The sequence below is a fragment of the Platalea leucorodia genome, assembly GCF_965183815.1.
Source record: "Platalea leucorodia genome assembly, chromosome: 4".
NCBI lineage: Eukaryota > Metazoa > Chordata > Aves > Pelecaniformes > Threskiornithidae > Platalea > Platalea leucorodia.
Window position 1 is genome coordinate 37,763,980 of NC_138826.1, and position 24,517 is coordinate 37,788,496.

Sequence of the window (24,517 nt, forward strand, 5' to 3'; positions counted from 1 at the left end):
TATGGCACCGTGGACTTCATCTTCTTTGCCTTCCCAGACTGATGCTGCTGCCAGCCTGGCTTAGATTCCATCACTGCAAGACTGACGGGTTATCAAGCAAACTGTCTCCATCAGTGATACCTCCCTCCAGACGTCCTCGAACCACAATGTGCGTCAAAGTGACAATCTGATCTAATCTTCCCGAGGAACGCTGTGATACTTTACCTCTCCCAGCAGCAACCCCTCCTCATGGGGGTTTGCACCTATGGGGGCGCGCGAGATGCACAACGAAGGCTGCAGCCCAGCCAGGACAGCTGGCATTGGGGAGATAAAGAAGCAACTGCCTGTGATTGATTCAGGGACCGATAATTTCTGACACCACAAGTGCTAATGCGCAGCCAAAGCTCTCTCCTCTGCATCCGAGCTGCAGCGAGCACCTCTGGCTACCGGCATGGAGAGCATCCCAGCCAGGAGTTCCCTGCGAGCTCAGAGAAGGGGTCACCGGGTGCTCAATGAACCTTCCCAGCTGAAAGCAAGGGCAGAGGGTAGATCTCCACCCTGTCCTCAGCTCTGCTCCTTGCCCCATGGTTAGCTGGGGCCCCTACCATGTTACTTCCAGCAGCTTCCCCATCCATCATGCATGGCCAAGGAGAGGGAGGAGGTGCATAGGGTCAGGACAGCCCGCCTGCGCTTGTCCGTGGTGACACCCCCTCAGAGACACTCTCACTCACCCTCTGTCACTCAGACCTTACCAAATGCCAAGGACAGCATTTCTTTAACCAATATGTATGACACATATGTACGTGAGACATATATGACACATATATACATATGTAATTGCAATCCACATGTACACATCCACAGGGCAGAATAGTCTTGCTGGGTTATTGATGGATTAACAGCACCACTATGGAGCAATTACAGGAAAATCACGACAGGCTCATCGGGTGCCATACTTACAAACACCTCGATGGTGATGGGGACGGTGCTGTTGAGCGGTGGATTGCCTGCATCCTTGGCCATCACAGTCAGGTAAATAACCCCGTTGGCCACCTGCTCGTAGTCGAGGGGATGGTTCACGCTGATCACTGAAAGGATGCAAAGCGGGGTGGTCAGGGGGGCATTCACACACCGAGCAGGACGGTGGGCAGGCTCGGAGGGTGGGTGGCCCATCCACACTGCATCCCCAGGGCGAACAGTGCCCTCTGGAGGTGGCAATGTCCCAAAACCACAAGCACTGGGCATTACTGAGCTCCTTGCACTGGCATAACCCAGAGTGAGCTGTACACCCACAGAAACATGGCTCCACAGGAGCTTGGCTCAAGCCCTGCTGCAAAGGACTGCCTTGCAGGCAAGGTCAGGACAAGCAGAGGAGCTGCTGGAGCAGCTTCTTAAAGCTTGCTGACACGGCTGCTTGCAGGGGTGTGAGCACAGCCAAAGCTGCTACTGCTTGTCAGGGGCACCGTGGTCCCAGGACCAGTGCTTACCTCCGTACCCTTCCGACACCACGATGTCAAAGTAGTCGCGGAAGGCAGATGCCTGCACGATGCTGTATGTGATCTGGTTGTTTGGAGGGGAGTCCTCGTCAGATGCCTAGGGCATAAGTAGAGGCAATAAATGAACACAGGAGCCGTGCCAGTGACGTGCGACAGGAGAGAGCCAAGGGGATGGGAGGTGCAGGCTGTGCCCAAGGAGAGTGCAAAAGCGATGGCCCCGAGGGGGTTTGTAAACCAGCCTCTCCTCCCATCCTGCCTCCCAGGAAGGACTTGCCGGGTCCCCGTCTCCCGCCTCCCTATGGCACTCACCCAGCCTGGCCCCATGGAGGGAAAGTTGTGCTCTCACATCACAGCAAAGTTTATTCTTGTGCTGAAGGAGCAGTCTTCCTTACCTGCCTTCCCTCCACAGCAGAGGCTTACAGCTCCATCAACAACAAATCCAGCACCTTCCCCTCGGTGCCTGCTGACTTTATTGAGCAGAGCAAGGCAACATAGAGGCAGCGCATGTGTCCTGGGAGAAGCCCCAGGTCCTGGGGATGCCATATAGGCACGGGACTTATAGGAGAGGAGGAGGAGGGAGGCAGCCCACAGCTGCAGCACTGCACACAGTTGCGCTTTGCAGTAAAGCACAAAGCATTTTTTAGGAGGGATGCAGGAGGAACAGCAGCAGGGGTGGATGGAGACCTAACCCGCACGCATCTCCACACCACGCATCCCAAGTGGAGGAGCTGCTCTGGTCCCTCACCCGGAGCCGGACCACCTGGGTGACAGAGGGCTCGTTCTCCCGCAGGGCCCCCAGGTATGCCTCCTTCTGGAAGGTGGGGACGTTGTCGTTGATGTCGAGGACATTGATCCTGACACGCCCCGTCGTCTCCTCCCCACCGCCATCCCGGGCAATGACAGTCAGGGTGTAGCGCTGTGTGGTCTCGAAGTCCAGCCGAGCCGTCAGGAGGATAACGCCCGCGTCCTTGTCCAGCGAGAAACTGAGGGGACAGGAGAGGAGGGGGAAAGCCCTGGTGACCACACGCTGGAGATGGAGAGATGGGGTGGCAGCAGCCTGACAGCTAGCACCGCAGCGGGTGAAGTTCATGGCTTTCCTCTGAGGGATATTTGGTCCCAGAGTATCTTCAAGAGCTTGGTGCAGGTGGTGGGGTAGAAACCCTCAGTGCTACTCTACAGGCAGACAAAGTGGGCTCAGAGGCCCCCAGATCCCTTCTGCTGGGAAGCCCACATGCCTTTCCCAACTGCCCACCACGAGCGGGTCACACGCAGCGCTCCAGGGCCAACAACTCGCTGGCAAATGCATTTATCGGTCCCAAGCAACACTGGTGCCTGTAGGTCCCCATTTCTCAAAGCGATTAAATGTGCTGAGCATCAGGCATGTGCTGAAGTTAACTCACCCCTTTGGGAGACAGCATAGTGGGGTTTTCATAGGGTATCTTGCAGGTAGGACATAATGAATGCCCTTAATTGCCATATGACTTCTTAGCAAGGTTAGAAGAGGATTTCAAAGAGTCAAAGTCATGTGGGTGGTTCAGTCACACTTACCGGTCTGGGTCATCGCTGAAAAAATAACTGACTTTCCCATATGTGCCCACGTCATTGTCAGTTGCCTGAAAAAAAAAAAAAAAAGATAATTAATAAATGAAGGTATTTATGGGAACATGGCCTTACACACACTAGTGAATCCATTACATCCTCTTTACCTCCTTCTGCCCAGGTGCCAGTGGGCTAGCACCAGCACAGACCTTCTCTGCTGCCATTTATCACCTGAGAGATGTGGGGCTGGAGCTGCCTGTGCTCACCTGGTTTATCCAGTGCATCCCTGACTCGCAGCCTGCTCCAGATCACAGCCCTCCATCAACATCTCTCAGCATCGCTCCCCAAACCTTTGGCAGTGGGAAATTTTATGCCTACTTACTTTCCCTGACACACTAAGCTAATCTGGGAAGTGCACGTGAAATAAAGGTCTCCATGGACAATTCTTGCAGACCACCCATCCTGGCCCTGTGAAGCCAAAGAGCTGGGACCCCGCATCCACAGCTCTTTCCTGCACATTCAGGGCTGGCAGCATGCCTGGGACCGTGGGGAGAGAGAAAAAAACCTATCCCGCTTCAAAACTCCCCCCCAGGATAAAACACAGACCAGGAAAAGTGCGGAAAGGGATTTAGACCTTGCTTTCCATGAGCAGCTCCCACCGGCCAGCCCTTCTGGGGGTGCAATCTGCTGCAGCCCTACCGATGGAACGATGCCTCTTGGGATGTTGCGGCGCGCGTGTGCAGTGCCAGCTCTCAGCCAAGCTACTGCCGGCGGCAGGACTGGATGCACATACACTGCTGCCAGCTGCTGAAGCTGGAGCAGGCTGGTCACGGCTAAGCAACCAGCACCTTCTGGGGAAGGTGTGCGAAACTCAGTGTGTCAGCTCTGGATGAGCAAGGCAAGATTTATGTATGTTTTAAAGTCTTTTCTCTAATGAATATATAAAATATGCATGAGCAGCGGCAGGAAAAAGGACCAGAAAATTTTATTTTTAGGTGAGGAAAGTAGAATACAAGCCCCAAAATATCCTTTTTCTCCCCCAGTATATTTTCTAAATTGAGTCCTGTCTGGATTACTTAGACACCAACAGGTCTGTGAAAAAGCAGGGTCAAAGACACATTTTATGTCCAGATACCAGCAAAAGGCTGTATTTTAGGACTGGCATGGAACACAACCTGTTCCTGAAACCTTCTTGATTTATTGATGGCCTTGATTACCCTTGACAGCAGACTAGGAGCTTGAGCACATCAAACAGCTTTACCCCTGTGCGCCGCTTACCTGCCACTCCACAGGGTGGCAGAGGGGCAAAGGCATGAAAACTAGCCTGAATTAATTCATTTTTTTCCCCTCAAACACTTACCCAGCTCAGGTGGTAAATTCCTGCTGCTTTATGCCAGCTGAAGGGTGCGCTGGTGGAGCCAACCTTTCAGACCTACTGATTTTCCCGATTTTCCTCTCCACTGCTAAGACACGATTTACTTTTCACATGCATTGCAATTACATTCAGCAAAATGGAACAAACCTGCCAAAATCTGCCCGGAGAGGTGCCCATTGCGCAAGTGGCACCTGCTCCTGGAGGGCCAAGCCCCCTCTGGGGTGCATTTTGCTCCTTAGAGGACACCAGGGAGGACATCTATGAAGATGCTCCATCCCAGACAGAGCCTGGCTGCTTTTCCAAATGGAAACACCTAGGAAGGAAGGGGTTTAATCTACTGTCTGCCCACTCCAGCTTTCCTCAGCCAATTAATAATGGTATTATTAGTCCCGCATCCTAACCGACCACCAGCCCAGGTGGCTGCAAATCGCAGTGGCAACAAGGGCCCTGGGTCCTCTCTCCCCAAAACCCTCGAGTGCTTTGAGCATCCTCAGCATCACCTGGTATGAGCTGGCCCTTGACCTCCCAGCCAGGATTTTTCCCAGCCCTTACTTCTGTGCCCACAACCTCTGTGAACCCCTAGGTCCCATTAATCCCTAAGTGGCTGGTGCAAGAGCAGAGCCCAGAAAGGCATTTTCCATGCACCTGGATCAGCTGGTGATGAGATAATGATTTACAGGGGGCCTGACAGTGCCAGAAAGCACAGGCAAAACTAATTCCCTTCATTTGGCCCCATACAATTGCACTTGTAAGTGCTTATTGCGGTGACAGACAACACTGGGAAAGTGTAATTTTCTTCTGCCGGGGAAAAAAAATATAGGGAAGGAGGAAGGTTAAAAGAAGGTTAGCATAGAGCCGCTCGGTGTGGGAGGCTGTGGGGTCCTGGGGAGCCGAGGCAGGAGGGTGGGCTGGACCCCAAGCTGCAGTGATGCCAGGCCAGCCAAAACTGCCAGCAAGGCAAAGCGATCTGCTCACAAGGAGCCAGGAGGCTGGGCAGTCTAACTCTGCCCCGTACACCACCTCACCAACCGGGCTAATTAATTACCCTGATTTACACCAGGGGAGGTGGAAGGTGATGCCTGCTTGATAGCTTTCCTGGCAACTGAACATCATGGACATAATGCAGGGTAATGGTGCAGGTTACTTGAGCGTGACAGGGAATATGCAAAAAGCAAAACCATGCACGCTCAGCATATTTAATTTTGGATCTACATTTGTTTCTGCATTACCAAACGTTTTCCCTCTAAGGGTAAAAAAGATGCTCAGATGCTCGAGCCCCCTGGGGAGGTGACGCGCACCCCCTTTGCAAAGCGATCCCAAGGGCTCCCAGGAAGCGCACGCAACCTGTGTGCAGAATACCCCAAATCCCACCGAGCCGACGGCTTTGCAGGGCCTTTCGCAATCCCTGGGTGCCAGCTGTTTTCCCGCGACTGGCCCCCCTCGCTGACTGGTCCCCTCCCCAGCATGCACGCATCCATCTCTGCAGCCGGGGGAGGAAAGGCATCTGGCTGGAAGTTTCCCGGGGTTCCACCTGGAGAAGCAATCAAATGGCTTTTACGGCTGCTACTCTCCTGCCCAGAATATTAAAGCGGGATTTGCCCACTGGAGCCTGCAAAAGGGCAGGATGAAAACGCAAGTCCACATCTGTACTTTTACGAGCTGTCACCAGCACAGACCATTTCTAAAAAACCCACATTTACACAGCTAAACCGGGAGAGTGGCAAGAAGGGGAAGCCTGGATAACCCAAAGGATTAATTTACTGAATTGCAGCATGGCATGGGCACCCGGCACATGAATCACAGGCACGCACAAACACCCTTGGCCCAGCCCTCCATCCACCTCCATCCCCAAGCACAAATATTTTGGGTGTCTCCCTTTTGTCCCACCAAGGGCCATCGCATCCATCCTTCCCCACCGACGTGTGGGCTGGCAGAGCCAGAGACAAAAATGAGGAGCCGGCAAGCAGTTCTGCTCTTGTGGGCAAATCTGCAGGAAAGGGCATGTCATCCAATTTGTTCAGGAAACAATAGCAATGTTTGACATGTCATCAGGATTGATGAAGCAGAAATTTACATGGGAGAATTCAGTTTTAAACAGCTCCACGGAGCTTCGCCGGTAATGGTTTCGACATTCATCATCTGCCGAGCCCCACTCAACGACTCCTTAAACTGCCCGAGATTAACTCTACTCACAGCAGCTTCAGGGAGCACGGCAGGAGGAGCGTGGAGGAGCTTAAAGAGCCAAGAAGAGCCTTTCAGGGCAGCGCAGATTCCCTGCAGAGCCCCTGGGATGGCAGTCATCCCCCCAACCTGCTGGGCAGGGATGAGCTGCTGGAGGTTGGTTGCAGGGGGGGAGCAAAGCGCATTGGAAAGATGATTCGTTGCTGCCTGGATGAGACGGGCTCTCACGTCCCGCCTGCCTGAAGAAGGCTCCGTTGGCATCAAGGGAGCCAAATCCTTCCCACCTTTCCATCTGCGCAGGGCTGCCGGAGCGGGTCCCAGCTCGGTTTGTTCTCATTTGTCCTCTTTGTTTTCCCTCCCTTACCTCGCATGCAGAAACCAGGAAATAAAAATTGATGGGGAGCAAATTGCTTTGGCCAGAAGCTCTCTGCTTAAAAGAGTCATAGCAGGAAAGCAATTACCGAATGTCAAAAAGCTGTCAGGGTACGGGAGTGACCAGGCATGAGTCTTGTCCCGCTGCTGCCGGCCTGCCTGCTCCCCTGGCCCTGCCTGCTCCCCTGGCCCTGCCAGCTGGGCAGCAGGGAGACCAAGGCACTGCCATACCAGCGAGACACCCGGGGCTTGGGCCATGGGAGAAAGCAAATGGAAGGAGGATTCCCATTTGCTTCCTACTTTTTTCCGGTTTTCCAGGAAAATGAGGCAGATGCGGTTGCTCCTTGGGGTTGACTGGGCAGCCATGGGCTGCTCAGGCCTTGGTACGAGCAACCCAGGGTGTGGAGCCATGCCCTGTTGTCATACTGATTTTTGGAGCACCTAAACCTTAACGTGTTAAGCAGCAAGCATCCCTTCTTAAATGCAACCTATTGCAATCTTCAGATCCTGGGGAATAACAGCTAACCTCTGGTATCCCCCAGACTGGGATTTGATTTGTGACGTGGGGGAGAGAAATGTGAAGGGCCAAGAGCTTACATGAGAAGCAATTGCCAGGCTGCAAAACTGGATCAAGAAAACCAATGGAAAACCTACTTAAAGTCATTACGTCCTTCCCAGACAGAAAACAGCTCCTTCACCGGCATTGCCTGCCTCGACTGTGCTCTTTCCCAGGCCTTTAAGGAGTGGCTGCCTGGTGGGAGGTAGCAATCAGGCGCGAGCGGAGCAAGCAGCGGGCCGGCATCGCCGCACCGAAGCCCAGCGGTGTGATTAGCTGGGAAGGAGGGAGGCAGGAGCACGGAACCAGGGCGATGCCAGGGTACTGCTGCCACTGCCTTCCGCAGCAGCTCCGGACCACGGGGTCTGCACCAAGCCCGGAGCTCAATCGCCTCTAATGACTCCAGAGGGCTGCGCTGAGCCTGGCTGGGGGGGAAAAAATAGCCAATCAACCCCCCTGGGAATTGCAGAGCTTTTCCCCACCTCTTCTGCCAGCCACTGGAGAAAACTACAGCCTCCTTGATTGTGTTTTATAACAGCGTTCCCTGCAACATCAGCTCCTTGCGAATGAGGTTAACACTTGCCTGGGCAGCCTTGATTTAGTGGGGAGTAATTTACTGTAGCCAGGCTGTTGCAATGGCTGGAGACTGGGGTTTAAAACGCAAGCCGACAGAAGACAGCCCTTGAGCGAGAGAAGCAGGCATCTCGAGCACAGGTTTGCATCACGCAAGGTGACACCAAGACCATTTAGACGCCCGCCTCGGCGGGTTTTACTGGAGCTCCATGCTGGAGCTGGGCACAAGTACTCCGCTAATGAACCATATTGATTTCATATTCTCCTGTTGTCCACCTAAATGGCAAGCGGCACATCCGATAGATTAAATAACCACACAATTGCCTGGCTTGACATCTCAATCACTTTGCTGTTGGGTCTCTAATGAATTTTACAGCCCAGCAAAACGGAAGAAATTAAGGTCAAAGTCCGGTGGAGGAAATATAAATCCCCAATGAGCTCTGAAGTATTTGCAAGAGCTCCTGGAAGCCAGTCATGCCTCCTACCATCTGCAACTGCATTTCATCCAGGTGACAAGCATCATCAGGGGCACAGCAAGGAGGGGGGGGACAAGAGCAAAGGAGGAGGGAAGAGCCAAACCAGTCCTTGCTTGGAGATGGATATGAACACGTTAAATCCTGGCCTGGAGAAAGGGAACGGCAAAGCCCAACCTTTGTCTGGCAGGAATGAAGATAATTCACCCTGAAACTGGACGCAGCCTATGGTTGCTCCAAGTGTGAAGCAATCTCAGTTGGAGAGCAGACTTTTTAGTTTATCAGCAATGAGCAACAAGCCCAAAACACATCTCTGCCAGGCAAAGGCATTCCCAGAGAGAGCAACAGGGATGCTCCTTATTCAGCCCAAGGAAAATTGTGGTCCAGAAGCCATAGGCTGAGCTCTAGGAAGACAACATCCTTGCTCCCCAGGAGCTGGAAACTACACCCGAGTCTCAGTCAGACAGCACGCAGCCACTTCTCAAGGGTGTTTTAGGGGATGGAGAGCCTTAACTTTACCTCTGTGACCGAAGACACCAAAAGAGGTTTGGTTACAGGACACAGCAGCCAGCCATGGGAAGATCAAGCAGAGCCTATGGCCCGAGGCAGAAGTGGCCTCTGGATGGTGCGATGGACCTCAGGAGGTTGATTTACACATCTCACGGCTCCCAAATGCCCAGTTTAGGTAAATTAGCCTCCCCTCAACACTTCAACAGCAGCTCGTCAGCAGCATGAGGGGCTGCACAAGGTCATCTGTCCACGGGGTGACACTGCCTCTGTCACAGCATCGCTTCAGCTAACAGCACCTGCTGGGTGCTGATACGCATGGGAGCTCTTTGCTCGAGGCAACAGAGCCCCGGCTGCTTTGGGAGAGACATGGGTGCTAGGGGCAAGGGGGAAGCCAGGTTGGAAAGCAGACTAAAATCCCAGGAGCAATGGCTGTGTTGGAGCTTTGCAGGTGGGAAAGCACAATGGAGTTGCCCTTGCTCAGAGGTGCCAAGTCTGGGAGAGGACATATCGAGGTGAAGACGGCGATTGCACTAACGGGACTGCTAAGAAGGACGTGTGAAGCCGGGGTGTTCACACGGCAGCAAGCATCACCTTGAGAAAAATTCTCCCTTCATCTCCCGGCCACCTCCCAAATCAGCAACCAAAGTCAGCAGCAAGGGAAAACCACCCAACCCCATCTCCTGTTGGGAACACTGGGAAGGGTGGAGGGAATCCTGCTGCCCGGCTTGTGCTTTGCAGGATGCAATTTGGACAGAGGCAGGTCTGCATTTGTGCCGTGTTTTTCTTTCCCATTTCATGGGCTGGATTAGCTTTTTTTTTGGTGCGGGGGGGACACACACTGTGATTTTGTTTTGTTTTTCCCACCTCTCTGCTTTACCTGTGCATTTATCCTGACAGCTCCATCAGGACAGCGAGCGGCTGCAAAAGCTGCAATAAGCGTCTCTCTCCTCAGCGCTTGGGCTGTCATGATTCCTATTCCACCCCATTTCGGTCTTACAGATTGATATTTAGATTAAAGAGATAAACACAGCCAAAGAGCACTGGGCCCTGACAGAAAGACGAGGACTTCAGATCCGTCAATCACGCTGCTACCTGGTAACTCCCTCCTCCCCTTCCCTTTATTTACAGAGCTGGATTGATAAGAATATTTAACAGGAACAAGGACTGCAAGTGTATTTTTATTTTTTTTAAAAAACAAGAAGCACGCAGGAAGATGACAAGCCATTCATGTTTAACTTTCCAGGCAATTTGGATTCGTCTGCTTTGATTATTTAACTATTTACTGTTTCATGTATTTGCAGTTTTCCTCTCCTCTTGCAGATAAAGGATTCAATTTTCTTTTAAGCGGTGGGGAAATTGAAAGAGATTTTGTTCTGTTTAAGCACAGCTGGAGTCGGAGCACTTGGGAGGGGGACGTACTGAGATCAAGTAAGATGCTAACGGGGAGGGTGAGCTGTGCAGGCCAGGGGAGGGGAGAAGGGCTGGAAGGAGGGACAAAGTCCAGGCTTGGAGGACATCAGAAATTAGCCCTCCCTCTGCCACCTCCCTTCCAAGGGCGAGTCTTGCCCTGGCTCTCACCTGGCCCCAGTAAAACCCCTTTATTGCCATGCCCAGGCCAAAGCCTTCCCAGCAAGGATGCACACCCTGTTATTGCTGTCCCAAAATGGTTCCACATCCTACCTCCCTCCAGCCTGCAGCGGAGAGTCCTCCTCCTGAGCCCGTCCTCTGCAACGCCCAGCTCCCCCTGGATGTTCGGCTGGCAGTCCCCCATTCCTGCCTCCCTGGTGTTTACCATCTCCAGCAAGGGCTTTCGGATACATTTTCCATTCACTTCAAGCAGAAAGAAAGGATGGAGGCTGACCTGGAAGTCCTCTTCTCCCACTGTTTGACCATCCTGTGGTCCCCAAACCTATGTGGGAAGGCAGAGGAGGTGCAAGCTACCCCTAACACATGTGTAGAAGGTGACTCCCTGCAGAGCAGGACACAAAGAAGCAGGCTGCACAGGGACCTTCAATCCCCTGACCAAAATTTAGTGTCAGTCAACTGGAAAAGGTTGAGAAGCCCTATGCTATCCCCATCACAGTAGGGGGAAATGCTGTCCTGCTGACCACCGATGCCCCATGAGATGGTGAGCTGCACCACTCTCTGGTTCCAATGCTGGGAGAGCATCCCAGGTGCCACAGATGGGGCAGGACACGGTTTATCTCCTACCTGATTCCCCACAGGAGCTGAAAGTATGCTCATCCCTGGAAGTCTTTTCACCCATCCATTGATTTGCGAGGTATTTCCCCACCTTGCTCCCTGCTCTGTCTGGCTATGTTCCTTACTCCATGCAACCTTCCCAAAATCGGGAGTGCTGTAGGCTTTACCTCAAGGCTGGTCCGCACAGTCACCACCACCACGTGAGAGAGAAACACAGCTTGGGGTGAGCCTCTTAGCACAGCACCTCACCTACCAGCAGCTCAAAGCTACAGCCAGCTCCTCCGCTCAGCCTCTACAACTACTGCCTTTTATCCCGAACTATTTCTGCCCCCTGCGTTCACTTTTTCCTCCAAGAAAAAGGAGAACGAAAAGCTTTGTAGATTATTAAGAAACAAAAGACAGTGGCAGCTATGCAGACGTTAGGGGATGGCGGGTGCCCTTGGCCAAAGGGATGGAGGGATGCAGGGTGGGGTGAGACCTGAAGGCTGCACAGGCAACTGGAGGAAACCCCCCAGGTTTGCAAGCAAAGCCGCATCCCACCCGCATTGGCCACGTGCGCTTGGGAGTCAGACAAACCCAGAGGGGTGCAACCCTCCCGGGCACCCCAAAGCCGCCCCGGGACCGCTGCAAAGCTCCGGGCCAGGATCCGGGAGCCCACGGACTGTGGAGCGCCGTGCCCCTGCCAAACTCGCGCCAGCGGCAGACTGACGGCTGATTGAGAAAGCGATTTGCATTTTAAATAGGTGCTTATTGATGTCTGCAACTCTCCTTCCCAGGGTGGGAAAACTACATTATTACTTTCTTGTTGACTGGTGTTTACAGCTGGCTGGAAAGAAGGGGAAAGAAAATCAGGCCGGGATCGATTTTCCCATCCCCGATGCGAGGCCAAAGAGAGATCGAAGAAGCAGAAGAAAACTGACAGCTGGGTGGTAAAGGAGAGAAACTTTGCCAACCAAATTAAAGGTTGCCTTAATGAGGAGAGTAATGGAAGGTTAATTAGCACATTTACTTCATTAGGCTCTTACTAAGAAGGCTTCTCCCGAGGAAGCGCAGTGGCAGAGAAGGGGAAGACGAGACTTCAGGTGAAGGGATGTATCGGGAATGATGATCAGGGAGGGGACAACCCATGGAGGGTAGCAGAAAGGGACTACTCAGGAATGTGAACCAGAATATGTATATAAAAAAGAATATATAGATATATACAAAAATATAAAAATAAAAGAATATGTAGGCTAATGCATTCTGAAAAAAAGACAGAGGGACCTTCTCTTTCCTGAGGGTCTGCAAAAGATAACTCTGGAAAGCACACCGGCAGCCTTGTGCGCCCCTGCCTGAAAATGTTGAGGGGGAAACATTTCAAAGCTCTGAAAAGTCTCTGCATCCCCTTCTGACTTCTTGAGGGTGGTTATCATGGGGAGAAATCCAGCACCATCCCAGACCAGAGGTATTTCTGGGTAAGAAGGACATCAAGGCAAGGCAAAGAGCATAACCTGGCAAGGGTGTGGGAGGATAATGCCCCAGGGAGAAGGCGGTCATTAACTCAGAAAGGATTTGGGACAAATCTTTGCACAATCATCCCATTGATGTTATTTTTAAAGTGCAGCTGGCCTGAGAGTAGTGCCTGAATGGGCAGCTGGCCTGTCTGACCTGGCCTGAGTAAGGAAGAGCATCGGGAATCGCAGGGATTAATGCCTCTGCATTGTGTGGGGGTTGAAGGTGGGCAGCTGGGTAATGCACTCCCTGGTAACCCCTCCGAGTCTCCCCCTCTTCATCCCAGCCATTTGCCAGGGAGTGTGGGCTGGGAGGGGGCCACCAGCAGCCCCCCCCGCTTGCTCCTGCTTGCCAGCCGGCTGACAGAGCCCACAGCGACTGATCCCAGCCTGCGCAGCCAAGCCAGACTGGGGCAAATAAAGCAGAGAGGAGGGATCACGGAGCTAGGATTACTTTCCACACTTCCCTGGAGAACCATTTTTCTTCAGACCCTTCAAGGCAAATCACACGCATTGTTGTGTTAAAAACAAGTTACTCTTGGTTTGTTTGGGCTTTAATGATTTTGGTTATCGGAGCTTTTCAGGAGGACTTCGCTGTGCAGATCTGTAGCCTACGAGGAGCTTAAGGAGACCTCCCGCCGGGTCGTCTTAGGCCCCTTCCTCATTCCTCCAGGTTTAGCAAATACATCAGCAACGGAGAGCAAGGCGTGTACCTATGCCACCGTGCAGGTCCCTGGCTTTTGGGAAGCCGGCACCATGACGACTTCAGCTTATAGCAGCTGCTGTCAAAGCAGCAGTGTCCAAAGGCAGTTTTGGAGGGGCACTGTGCTCTCTGCTCCACCCATCACAGCACTCAGACCCTGTAGCCTTGCAAGGCGGCAGGGCCCGAGCATGCCACAGGCTCAGTCTGACAGGCGCGAACACACACTCACGCCTTCCCTGCTCTTCCCAGCCAAGCATCCTCTACCGCACGTGAGGGGCACGGCTGGTGCCAGAGCCCCAGCGCATCACCGAAAGGACAGGAGGCGATGTTGGGCTGAACCCCCCGGCTCCGCTCTTTGTTTGGGGGAGCTTGCTGGAAGCTGGGCTGGGTCTTGGTGACCCCAGAAGCAAGGCCATGCTTTCATAGTTTCTTCCACCCAAAAAATTTTCCCAGCTGAAAGCTCCATCTAGTGCCAATGCCCTCACCTGCTCCTCCCTAGCAGGATCATCCCCTGCCCAGCACTTCATTCCAAAGCAGAGGGCATTCCTTCTGGGTCTCCCCACCTCAGTCCCAGCTCCCATGCAATTTCTCTTCTCCCCGCACAGGGGATTTGCCCTGGGAATGTCACCATTCGTGCCAGACCTTGCTTCCTGCAAGGCTTGTACTAATACTGTTAGATAATGGCGTGGATGTCGAAACACGCCCTTTTATTTGTCCCTCTCTGCAATGGATTTATCCTTCATCTGGTCTGAGATCTGCAGACGCATCTCTAGTCTAACAACTCATCCTCTTCTCCAGCTACTGGGCTTCTCAGCAGGACTGGAGATACTGTCTTCTTTCCTGCTCCTCTTACCCCAGGAAAAAAACAGTTGTTGGGACTTGCTTTGGAAGATGTTTGCTAATCCCATCGCAGGCACTGATTGTGGCTATGGCAGAAGAGCGGCCATTCACCCACCCTAGCACTGTCCTTCCCCAGGGCTTCCTATCGCACACAGCCCCATGCTGGAGCCAGCACCCTTGCTTACCGTGCCTCTCCAGGGCACAGCCTTCCATTCCAGTCTGCTCCCCCCTATTAGGAAAGCCAGCACCCATCAAAAGCCACCAGCTACCCAGGCAGCACTTGGCTGGGGGTGTCAGAACCCCGGTTAATTTAGGGTGCAGTGTACGTTCTCCGTGCCTTTCGTTCCTGGAAGGCATGAAGTTATACCAGCTGCCTGCTTGCTCGAGAAGTGTGAAATTCTTTCTCTGACCTTTTCTGTTATGTTATTAAAAGGCGTCATAGCCAGTTGTTTCAGAAAAAAAAATAATATTTCAATATCTTTTGGTAGCTGGGGCAGAACTTGCTCATATCTTCAGGCTGAGCTCTGGTTAGCCAGTCCTCTGCCTGCACCTTCCTGCTTCACCCCAGCCTTGCAGAAGGAGTGTGCCGCTGTGCGGGACCTCTGAGCCTCTCCAGCCTGGCTTTCCCCTGCCCAGAAGGGCCTGGGACAGGGAAAAGAGGAATTTGTATTGGGAGAGGCTACTAACAACTGCAGAGCCCCAGACAGCCTGCTCTCCCCTCCACTCAGCCGTTGGATTGCAACGCATGCATAACTCCAAACTGCAATGATTTATGTTACAGGGCAACCTGGAAGCTTTGAGTGGACTAAGGACCCCGTCGTGCTGGTCTCTGCAAAAGCAGACCCACAAGCAATCTCTGGCCTAAGGGGCTTATCACACGGGTAAAGAGCACGGAGGCAGGAGAGAAGGCTGCCTTTGGGTGTATTGCAGGCTCCCTGCACACGACAGGAGCTGTTCCCGTGAAGCCTAGACTCTCCAGATGTTCTCCTGCAAGCAAATGACTACCTGAATGTATATGATAAATGTGTCTCACGGACAGATTAAACAGATGGATGGATGGATGAATGGACAGAAAAGAAGACAGAGGGAATGCGAAATAGAGAACAAAGAGCAGACAAACAAAATCTTAGAGAGTGGACAAGGCTGCACTGTGCCACGGAAGTAACCAAGATTTGCCCAGGAAGCCGTAGGGGTGCCTATCCGAGCTCATGCATTTCTGAGCAAAGGGAAAGAGGCAGAGAGCGGAAAGCAGGCAGCAGCCCTGGGTCCCTGCTGGCTGCCTGCACTTTGGGTTGTTTTACAGTTGATTTATACATGTAACAGGCAATGTTTCTCTGCTGTCACTGACATTAGGAGCTGAAATGCTGCAGAGACGAATGGCCATTTGTCACCGCAAATGAAGTCTGCTTGTTCTTTTTTTTTCCTTTCCATTTTCAGCTGGCCAAGCAGAGGGCAGCGGAAAGGGTGGCAGCGAGGAGCGTGCTTGCTTGGCAGGGCAGGCTCACTGCTCTTCCCAGGTCACAAAGGAAACCCCTTCCCCTCGCCTACACCCACCCGACCACATGCAGCCAAGGGGGGCAAGTGGGGAAGCGCTTGCTAGCAGATGGGCAATCAGCCCAGGCTCTTCTGGGCTGCTAGGAGGAAATTCTCCTTCCCTGGGATGTCGGGCTGGGCAGAAGACCAGCTATCTCCCATTGCCTCGGCCCCCTGCGGTTTTAGCTGCAGGCGCTGCTCTGCTTTGCCAGCTGTGCTTGGCCACCTCTGGCAAGGACTGGTGGGAAGCCTCCTGCCATCCTTCGGCAACCGCTCACCCAGCCCACGTGCTCCCCTGTTCATCCTGATCTCATAAACCTCCTGATCTGCCCTTAGCACCCTGGAAACCCCTCACCCCTCCAAGTGCATGGCACAAAACCTGCACTTATTTGCACAAAGGGGCGTTTTACAGCACTGAGCAAGGGGGGAGCCAACAAAAGTCCCCTTTCAGGAGGACATCATTCAGCAGCCACCAAAGAAGTGGGCACTCCATGTGGCTGGCCAGGCTTTCTTCAAAAACCCGTCCCTAAGCCCTGTGGGTGAATACCCATAAAGAGCTCCTGGGCAAGCAAAAAAGAAGGAAAAAAAGAAAAGGAGGAATTTATTAGCAAGGAAAGCAGACTTTTTGTCTGCGGCACGTGGGACAGTTAGAGAGGCACGGCATAGACGGGCAGTGCCGTGGAAGTGAGCAGAGGGCTGCATCTCGAAGGCAAGCAGCAGCAGCAGGAGGAGCTGGTACTTTATGAGGGTTGTTAAAAGTTTGGGATCAGCTGGGAGGGCAATCTGGATTTCAATGCTAATTGCATCCATTCTGATTTATCACAGAAGATTCAACTCCTGGCATTTTGCGTTCACTCCGAAATGCTGGCATAGCTGGAAGTTGGGGAAAGAGGAGACGCAGTAACAATCTCATTGTTTAGTGTCTGACGGCCTGACTAGCTAAACATCTGCTTGAAATATTAATAACTGTCAGATGGGAACAGCTCAGGGGCTCTATACAGTTTCACACCATCTGTTTGTAGAGTAAACACACTTACGCACAGGCGCATACACCCAATCCTTTTGTCAGAGCTTTTATTTCCTGGATCGGCATGCCTGTGCGGGTGGGCGACCAGGGCTGTGTCCCAGGAGAGCGGGGGCAAGGGGGGTCAGAAGGGCAGCAAATTAATCTATGACTAATGATAGCAGTAGTAACGTGCCCAAAGCCTAGCAGGGGTTTTGATGCTCCCCTCTTTGGTATTTCCTTTCCCCAGAGAAGCTTTGCTTCCTATTTAGATCATCCTTCAGTGCAGGATTTTGTTCTGGTTCTTGCTGTGCCCCACACTGGCACTCACATTGACGGACATCGCCCTCGCGCCCTGGGAAAATGTGTCCACCACCAGCATCTCTCACCACTCCCTTACCAGGCTCCCCAGCCCGTCCCTTGGCGACGGGCACTGCGGAGCCAAAAGCACGCTGAGGACATAGGAAAGAGAGGCAGGTTGCTCCTACTCACGTGGACCTGGAGAACAGTGGTGCCCACTGTGGTGTTCTCAAAGAGGCTGACGTTGTACAGGGCCTTGCTGAAAATGGGGCGGTTGTCGTTCTCGTTGATGAGGTTAATCTTCACACGCGCAAAGCCGACATGGTCCGGGACACTCTCATTTGCAAAGAGCTGGGCATAGATGGGAAGGGAAAGGGAGGGTTGGAGACACTGTTTGCAAAGCTTGGGAGAGTTATCTATTCTTCTTTAATGCAGAAAACAACACTCTCCTGAGCTCCCTCACCAGATGAGCCAGCTCAATGCTAGCCACCAAAGCATGGATACTCAAAAAATACAAAAAAGCCCCTTCCCTCTTCCCCAGGAGCTGCTCAGCTCTGGGTGACCTCAGCCCTTGGGTGAGCCAAACACTCTGCACCACCTGCCCTGAACAGCCCCAGCCTCCTCCTGGCAAATTGAGGAACCAGCACCTGCCACCCCACTGCAGCCTGGAGCAAGGGTAGAAAAGGTTTTGCTCATCTTTCTCCACCCGTGGTATGAAAGCTCCCCTGCCAGGACTAGCACCGCCGGCATGGTATAAGCCTGCTTTGCCTTCCTTGTGAATTTACAGCTTGGGCAGAGAGTGGGACAAAGCTGGAGCAAGGGTTGGGAGAGCTGTGGTGCCTGATAGGTGCACTTAAAATGAACTTTTATGCTCTATAAAGCTTTTATGGCCCCGTGACATAGCAAGGGGGAACACACTCGCTTAAGCTCTTGCAGCTGAGCCTTTGGATGTTGGAAAGAGAGAGAAAGCACAGAGCAAACCTCTTCCCCACCTCCTTCTTTTCTTTATTATTATTTCCATTTTTTGGCCATTTTATAATGCTCCAGAGTTTCACAGTGTGGATTAGACAGAGAAAGAGAGAAGCCTGGTTAATGGTCACTCTTAGGTCACTCTTAAAAATATGGATGTCCCATAGAGCACAGGGGTGCAGCCTTACCGAAAATTCATAGCGAGGAATGGTCTCAAAGTCCAGCGGCACCGCTACACGGACACGGATGTCTGCCTTCCCCTGGATGGAAGTTGGCGAGATGATGAAGTGGTTGGAATTGTTGCCCACGAGGTAAACCTCAAAAATGCTGTTGGGTCCCTGGGGAGGGAGAGAGGAAGGTTGACAGTGACAAAGGAGGAAGGACCTGGCGCAGCCACTGGGTAAGGCTGCGGGCACCCTGGGGGTGAGTGCAGGACAAAAGCACCAACCCAACTGCAAAGCCTGTGCATCGGATGCAAACCTGCCAGTGCCAGCAGCTTGGCTGCAGCCCTTCACCTTTGGACATGTAAAAACAGATACCATGCAATTACCAGAGACACAGGGGAGCGTTTCTCTGCTTGTGTTTGGTTAACTGAGTCATACAGTTCAGCACCGACCTTAAGCACTCTTTGTTGTGTTTTATTACACATACTGGGTGTACAATGCACACGATTTCTATAAATCTTCTTTTCATGTGCACCCATTTTATACAAAATCTATGTGCACATGAAAGAAATGCATCCCTGGGATAAACCTGCACAGCACATGGCTGGAGGGAAAATCCCTTTTACTGTTTCGAGATCCACGCGCCACACAGCATATCACACACTGGCATTTCATCGCCTCGTGTTCGGGGGCACAGCATGAGTGCCTCTCCCAAGCAGAGGGCTCTTTCCAGTAAGACAGCTCGAAATGGGAACTGGAAAACTCCTCCTCTCCTAAGACCTGGCTGGCAAAGCAGCAGGACCACCGATATACTGACAGCAGCATTTTGGGACTCCTGCTCCAGGCACGGCACCCCTTCCCAAAGCACAGCCCAGCAGAGCACGTGAAAAGCAAGTTCAGAAGCTGCCAGAGCTGAATTTCCAATTTTCCCTGAATGACCTCCCTCCTATCAGAAAAAGGGACCAATTAAATGCACGAAGGGGCACTAATAGCAAAAGCTGGCTAAGCGTGACTGCCGAGAGCTGGCGACATGAGCGGAATCCCTGCTTGCCCTCCTCCTCCCCCCACCCCCTGGCAGCCGGCAGAGCAGGGGCCAAACTGAGCATCTCCGGCGGACCCATATGACAGGAGCAAGCCCCAAGGGCACCCACGGAGCCACATGAGCAAGCCCCAAGGGCACCCACTGTCCCAGGAGCCCAGCAATGCTCAGCTGGTGGTCAATGGGAACAAAAGGGACCCGTCTCAGGGCAGACTTAGCTCCTTCCAAAAGCTGTTTTGCTGGCAAACTGGGACGTGCCAACCCCGGCATGAATGAGGGATGCTCCCTGATACCGGTACACACCCTGGGAGGGAGGGAGCAGAAGATACAGAGAATGGCAGGAGGAAGCATCACTCCCCAAGCTGTTATTTTGTACCCTATCCTTACGATGCCAATTTATAACAAATGACCATTTTCCACCAGCGACAAAAAGACATTTAATTGAGGAATTTCTGCCCAGCTCTGCTGCCGAGCCCTTGGTGTCTCTCCTGGGGCCCAGTGCCCTCCCCGTAGTACACAAAAGCACCTTTTGTGGTGGCAAGATGCGAGGGATTTTCTTGGAAGCTGGAGAGGAGTGAGTTTGTTGGAGGCATGAGATAAAAGTTGAAACATCAAAAGAAACCCAAGTATTTGTGGGAAGAGAGCCAGGTGGATTAATTCCCCTCTAGCTGGGGAAGGAGATCAGCCTCCAGATACCCACCATCCCTAATTAGCAGCCCCTTGAGTGCCTCAGTCTCCCCATGTGAGGTCTGGAGAAGGGGAATACATCTGCCTCTCAGGAGGGCTGCTGCAAGTTGCCGTTTATATATTTATTCAGCTATTTATTTTTTTGTTTCTGCCCCCATGCTGCTTCCCTTGCTCCTAGTTCCCGAAGCCTGCGAGCCCCCTGCAGATGGCTGAAAGCAAATCTGAATATTCAAGTTGTTATCAGCTGCCCAGCAGAAGGGGCTGGCTCAGCCTGTCTCACAGCTAGTACCCCCGCTCCAGAGGAAGCCACGGGGAGCTGCTTGCATTTTCCTCACCCCTTCCTACCTGCTCCTGCCACCCAGAGCAAACAACAGATCTGAAATGTGTTTGTGAAGAACAAAAACAAACACTGTCTCCCCTGGCTCGCAAAGGTCCTGGTGTGCAGTGGTGGGCTCACGGCTGAGCATCATCTCTTTCTGGTGCCGAGGATGAGCATGGGATACACGGGTGTGCTATTGGTGCACAACCTGCTTTACCTGCTTGTTTCCCCCCTCCAGCCCCTTACCCACCAGCTCCTGTATTGCTTGATGTTTTTCCCATTGCTGAAAACAAATTGGCTCCTTTGCCTTCCTTTAGAGGCATAAATTAACAAGCAACCTGCCAAAGCTTAGCAACCCTACAATAATAAACCCGTCTGCACGCACCCTCCATCCGAAACAAATTGAGCCATAAAGAAATGGGCTTCGGAGGGAAGTTCGTTATTGCACAAAGCCGGGACACGGCCGCATGTTTCCCAGCTTGTCTCATCCCGTGCCAGCACACGGGGCCAGCACTCGCCATGGCTCGAGGCTGCTGCCCGCTGCCTCCTTCCCAGCAATCAAACCTCCTCCCAGCCGTAGCCGGCGCCGCAACTGATGGAAATTTCATGTCAATTCAGCTAAAAGACAATCATAGCTGCAGTTGGGCATAATTATTACTTTGTTCTTCGCGTGCGTATTCCTCGGAGTGTGTAATAGGAGCCGCATTGTGTCCCTGCTGCCACAATGCCAGCATCAACCTCATGCCGATACCTGACTTCCAAAAAAGCAACCACTGACTGATCTACCCCAAATGCTTCGTATTTGAAAAATTTGTGATGAAACAGTTTGCCAGCCCCATGTACACAATCCCCCTCTGAATATTTAAGGGGGCTGAAGCAGAGGGGAGACCATCCCTGGGCACAGCTAGCACAGCACGGACCGGCAGGCAAGGACAGAAGCTCAGGTGTGTGAGATGCCAGGAGGTGGGTACCTGTGTCCCTCCAGAGGTCCCAGGCACCATGTGGGACCTGCTCGGGCACCTGCTATGAATCATGGCCAAAAGTCTGCTCTCCCAGCCTGCAAGACGCAGTCACGAGGCATGGTTCACCATGAATCAGGGAACCCCTTCTCACATCAGGAGGCCAGGAGCAGCCACATCAGCTGTTCCAGCTTTGACTGAGGATGGATCACAAGCTTTATCCCTGCTTTTTCACCCAACATCACCCACTGCCTTCATCCATCACTCCTGCTCCCACCCAGCCCCTTCCTCATGGGAGTGCACATTGAAATGCTTTAGAAATTATTCAACCTTTCAGCAGTCAAAGCAAGTGTTTAGCATCACTTACCAATGGCTACACAAAAACTCAAAGTAAACAAAACAAAACCCTAGACAAACAAACAACCCTTCCTCAACCATACCACTCTCTGAAATCACTGTGGTGCCTAGGTAGGTTGGTGGCCTGCAATCTTTTTCAGCACAAAGTGAGCTAGATTTGGGAAAAGCAGCCTGGGATCCTCAGTTTTCTTCTCTTTATGCTGACTCGGTACAGGGCTCCCTTCGATTCCTTCTACCCTAGCTCAGCTGCAGCTTGCTTTTCCAAAATGGAGAGCCCTGCCTTTCTGAAGCAGAAAATCCAGCATAACTCCAACTTTCCTCCCAGCCACTTTCTAGGCATGGGCTATTACCTACAAAAAGCTGAGGAGTGTTTAATATCCCTCATTCTGGCAAGTTTGCAAAGAAAGGAAAGTGCTAAGAGTTCAGGAGTGGTGGAGGAGGAAAGGGAAAAAAAAAGAGTTGGTTTTTTTTTTAAGAAGGCAATTAGTGCTTCTTTGTACGGCTTGGATACCTTATGCCTAGTTCTAGCTAGTCAGAGACAAATAATGCTTAATCCTTCCTTTGAAAACACAAGGCATAAAGAGGGTTATTCTCTCCACCCACTTCAAGGCATTTAACTCAAGTGCTCTGAATAACCCCTCCGGAGCTGCCTGCCTCTCTCCCGCTGCCCAGCCTGCCAGCTGAGGCTCCCAGCACCCACTGTTTGCTCCCAGCACCCATTGATCACCCAGCACCCGAGCACAACAGCATCAATGACCCATTCGAGGGCTTACTGCGCATGGGTGCTTGTCCCCGGCATCCCTAAGGACCTCACTGGGGTCGCAGGTGATGCAGGATACATGGAGCAAAATGTTCCCCAGCCTTTCCAATCCTCCTCCCCATGCTGGCAGCCCTTTTCTCCCTTCTTTCTGTCTGTCCTAAGTGGCAGTCCCTGCCCGCTCCCCCGCTCCCAGAGGAGTTTTCTCCTTCCCCGCTCTCCCCAGGTTATCTGCTGAATTCCATACACGCCTGCACAGACGGGATCAATCCGAGGCTGCCTCGCCTTCAGCTTATCTCTGCTCCAAATGATTGATTTTCCCTCTTTAAGGGTAATTTGCTGGTGAATTCCATGTATTGCAAAAACCCCTGTGAAATCTAATTCAGCCCGACTGGCAGCTGGCACTTTTGGGAGAGAATACTCGAGTGCTGTCAATTCCCCTTTACAGTTCCTTGCCGTGTAGATCATATTTATAGTCCGCGTGCCTGTCATATGCATATATATGCTACAGATGATTCATATATTGCACCTGCACACGCATGGGCACATACGATATCCCTATGAGAGTCTCTGATGTAGCTTTATGCAACAAATACCATGTATTCCCATGGCCTGGATTTTCTTTTTTTAAATTCCCCATTTATCTTCCTCGATATGCTTATTTTGGAGAATTGTTTCAAAATGATTTTAAAATGTCAGACAATCATACTTGTGCCTTATACAGCCTCTGCCCTTTTCTTCCTCTTCAGTCAACCGCGTCAAAGAAAATCAAGTGAAAGCCACGGTAGAAGAGCTGGTTTCTCTGGCGTGCCCTCGGAAAGTACGCTGCCGTTTCTCTTAATATACCTCTGTGGATCTTGCAGCAATAGGAAGCTCAAATGGGGGATGCCCTGAAGGATGCCCTGCTCCTTTTCCTGCATGGCCAAACCCTTGCCTTCTCCTTAAAAAACTGCATCAGGCTGTAAAATACCAGCAAATCCAGAAAGGATATCCATGTCCCTCAACTCAGCCAGCCTTGGAGCAGATGAGCCTGAGCTAACCAGCCCTCTGAATTAACGCAAACTTATTCCACAGGCTTGGTGCTCTTGCTCTCAACCTGGAAACAAACCTTGCTGCAAAAGTGGATAATTCAAGGCTTTAATCTTCTGTCTCATACACAGGATTTATTCGTCCCTGCTGATCTATCGCAACGCAAATGAGAGGAGAATCCAAACCCAGCCTGGCAGTGTATATACATATCAGTCTTCTGCGGTATCCAGTTGAGTATAGGCTCAGTCTAAATACTGGGAAACTTTCACAGGTTTTCATAAACAGCTCTCAAATGGCTTTGGAAAGGTATTCAAGTGGTTTGCTGTCTATCTGGCAGAGAGAGAAATTCAACTGCACAGAGGTTAATGCTTTTTTCTTGGTTCAGAGAAGGCTGGGTCCAAAGCCCTGTACAAACCCTGTGTCCCGATTTCTCTTGCGTTTAAGTGTTTTTAATAAGCCGTAGAGAACACAAAAAGAAAAAGCAGCACACCCAATTGAACACCTCTTGGCTGCCCCCCGAATCCATGTCTGGGGTCATCTCAGCTCAATCCTCTTGAGATGCTCCCCGTCCCACCTCGTACCCTCCAGCCAGCTCCTCTTGGAGCAAGACCATGCCCACGTTTGAGGGACGGCAGCTGGGAGTTTGCAATGGACAGGCTCAGAGGAATGCGTTTCTCCTTGGAGGCACCCTGCTTAGGCACCTGGTCTGAGAAGTTAATGCCAGCCTAGCTCCAGAAAGGCACTTAAACACAGAGGTAAAATCAAGTGCAATGCTTTCAAGCGTGGTCTTGTGTGCAACATAAACACATTTTTAAGTGCTTCGTTGAATCATTTAATCTAAGTCCTTCAAAAAGCAATCATTTAAGTTTGTGCAAAACACACCAGAAGAAAGAAAGACCAAAACCCCACCATTTAAAAAGGCCACGTGGGCCTGGTTACAAAACACCTTCTTGTTTAATGGCCTTGGCAGCCCACGCAGTGTGTTTTAAGGGCCAGACCCACGTGACACTCCTTTCCCCAGCTCTACAAAGACACAACCGGGGTGCGATGGCAAGCAGGTTCCCCAAAGCCACCCAACCCCACGGGACCCCTGGGTGGGGCAAGGTTCAGGC

The 24,517-nt window shown here is 52.0% G+C and overlaps 1 protein-coding gene across 2 annotated transcripts in view; it reads right to left on the bottom strand.

Moving 5' to 3' along the window:
• CDH23 (cadherin related 23) overlaps positions 1–24,517 on the bottom strand; it is a gene marked incomplete at both ends in the record, with an annotated part of 203,247 nt that overhangs the window by 63,609 nt on the left and 115,121 nt on the right. For both annotated transcript variants that reach the window (XM_082310705.1, XM_082310706.1), the window contains 6 exons: positions 940–1,067; positions 1,467–1,572; positions 2,221–2,458; positions 3,024–3,088; positions 17,318–17,476; positions 18,283–18,432. In XM_082310705.1, the coding sequence (XP_082166831.1) occupies positions 940–1,067; positions 1,467–1,572; positions 2,221–2,458; positions 3,024–3,088; positions 17,318–17,476; positions 18,283–18,432 (846 nt within the window). The remainder of the gene's footprint in view (positions 1–939; positions 1,068–1,466; positions 1,573–2,220; positions 2,459–3,023; positions 3,089–17,317; positions 17,477–18,282; positions 18,433–24,517) is intronic.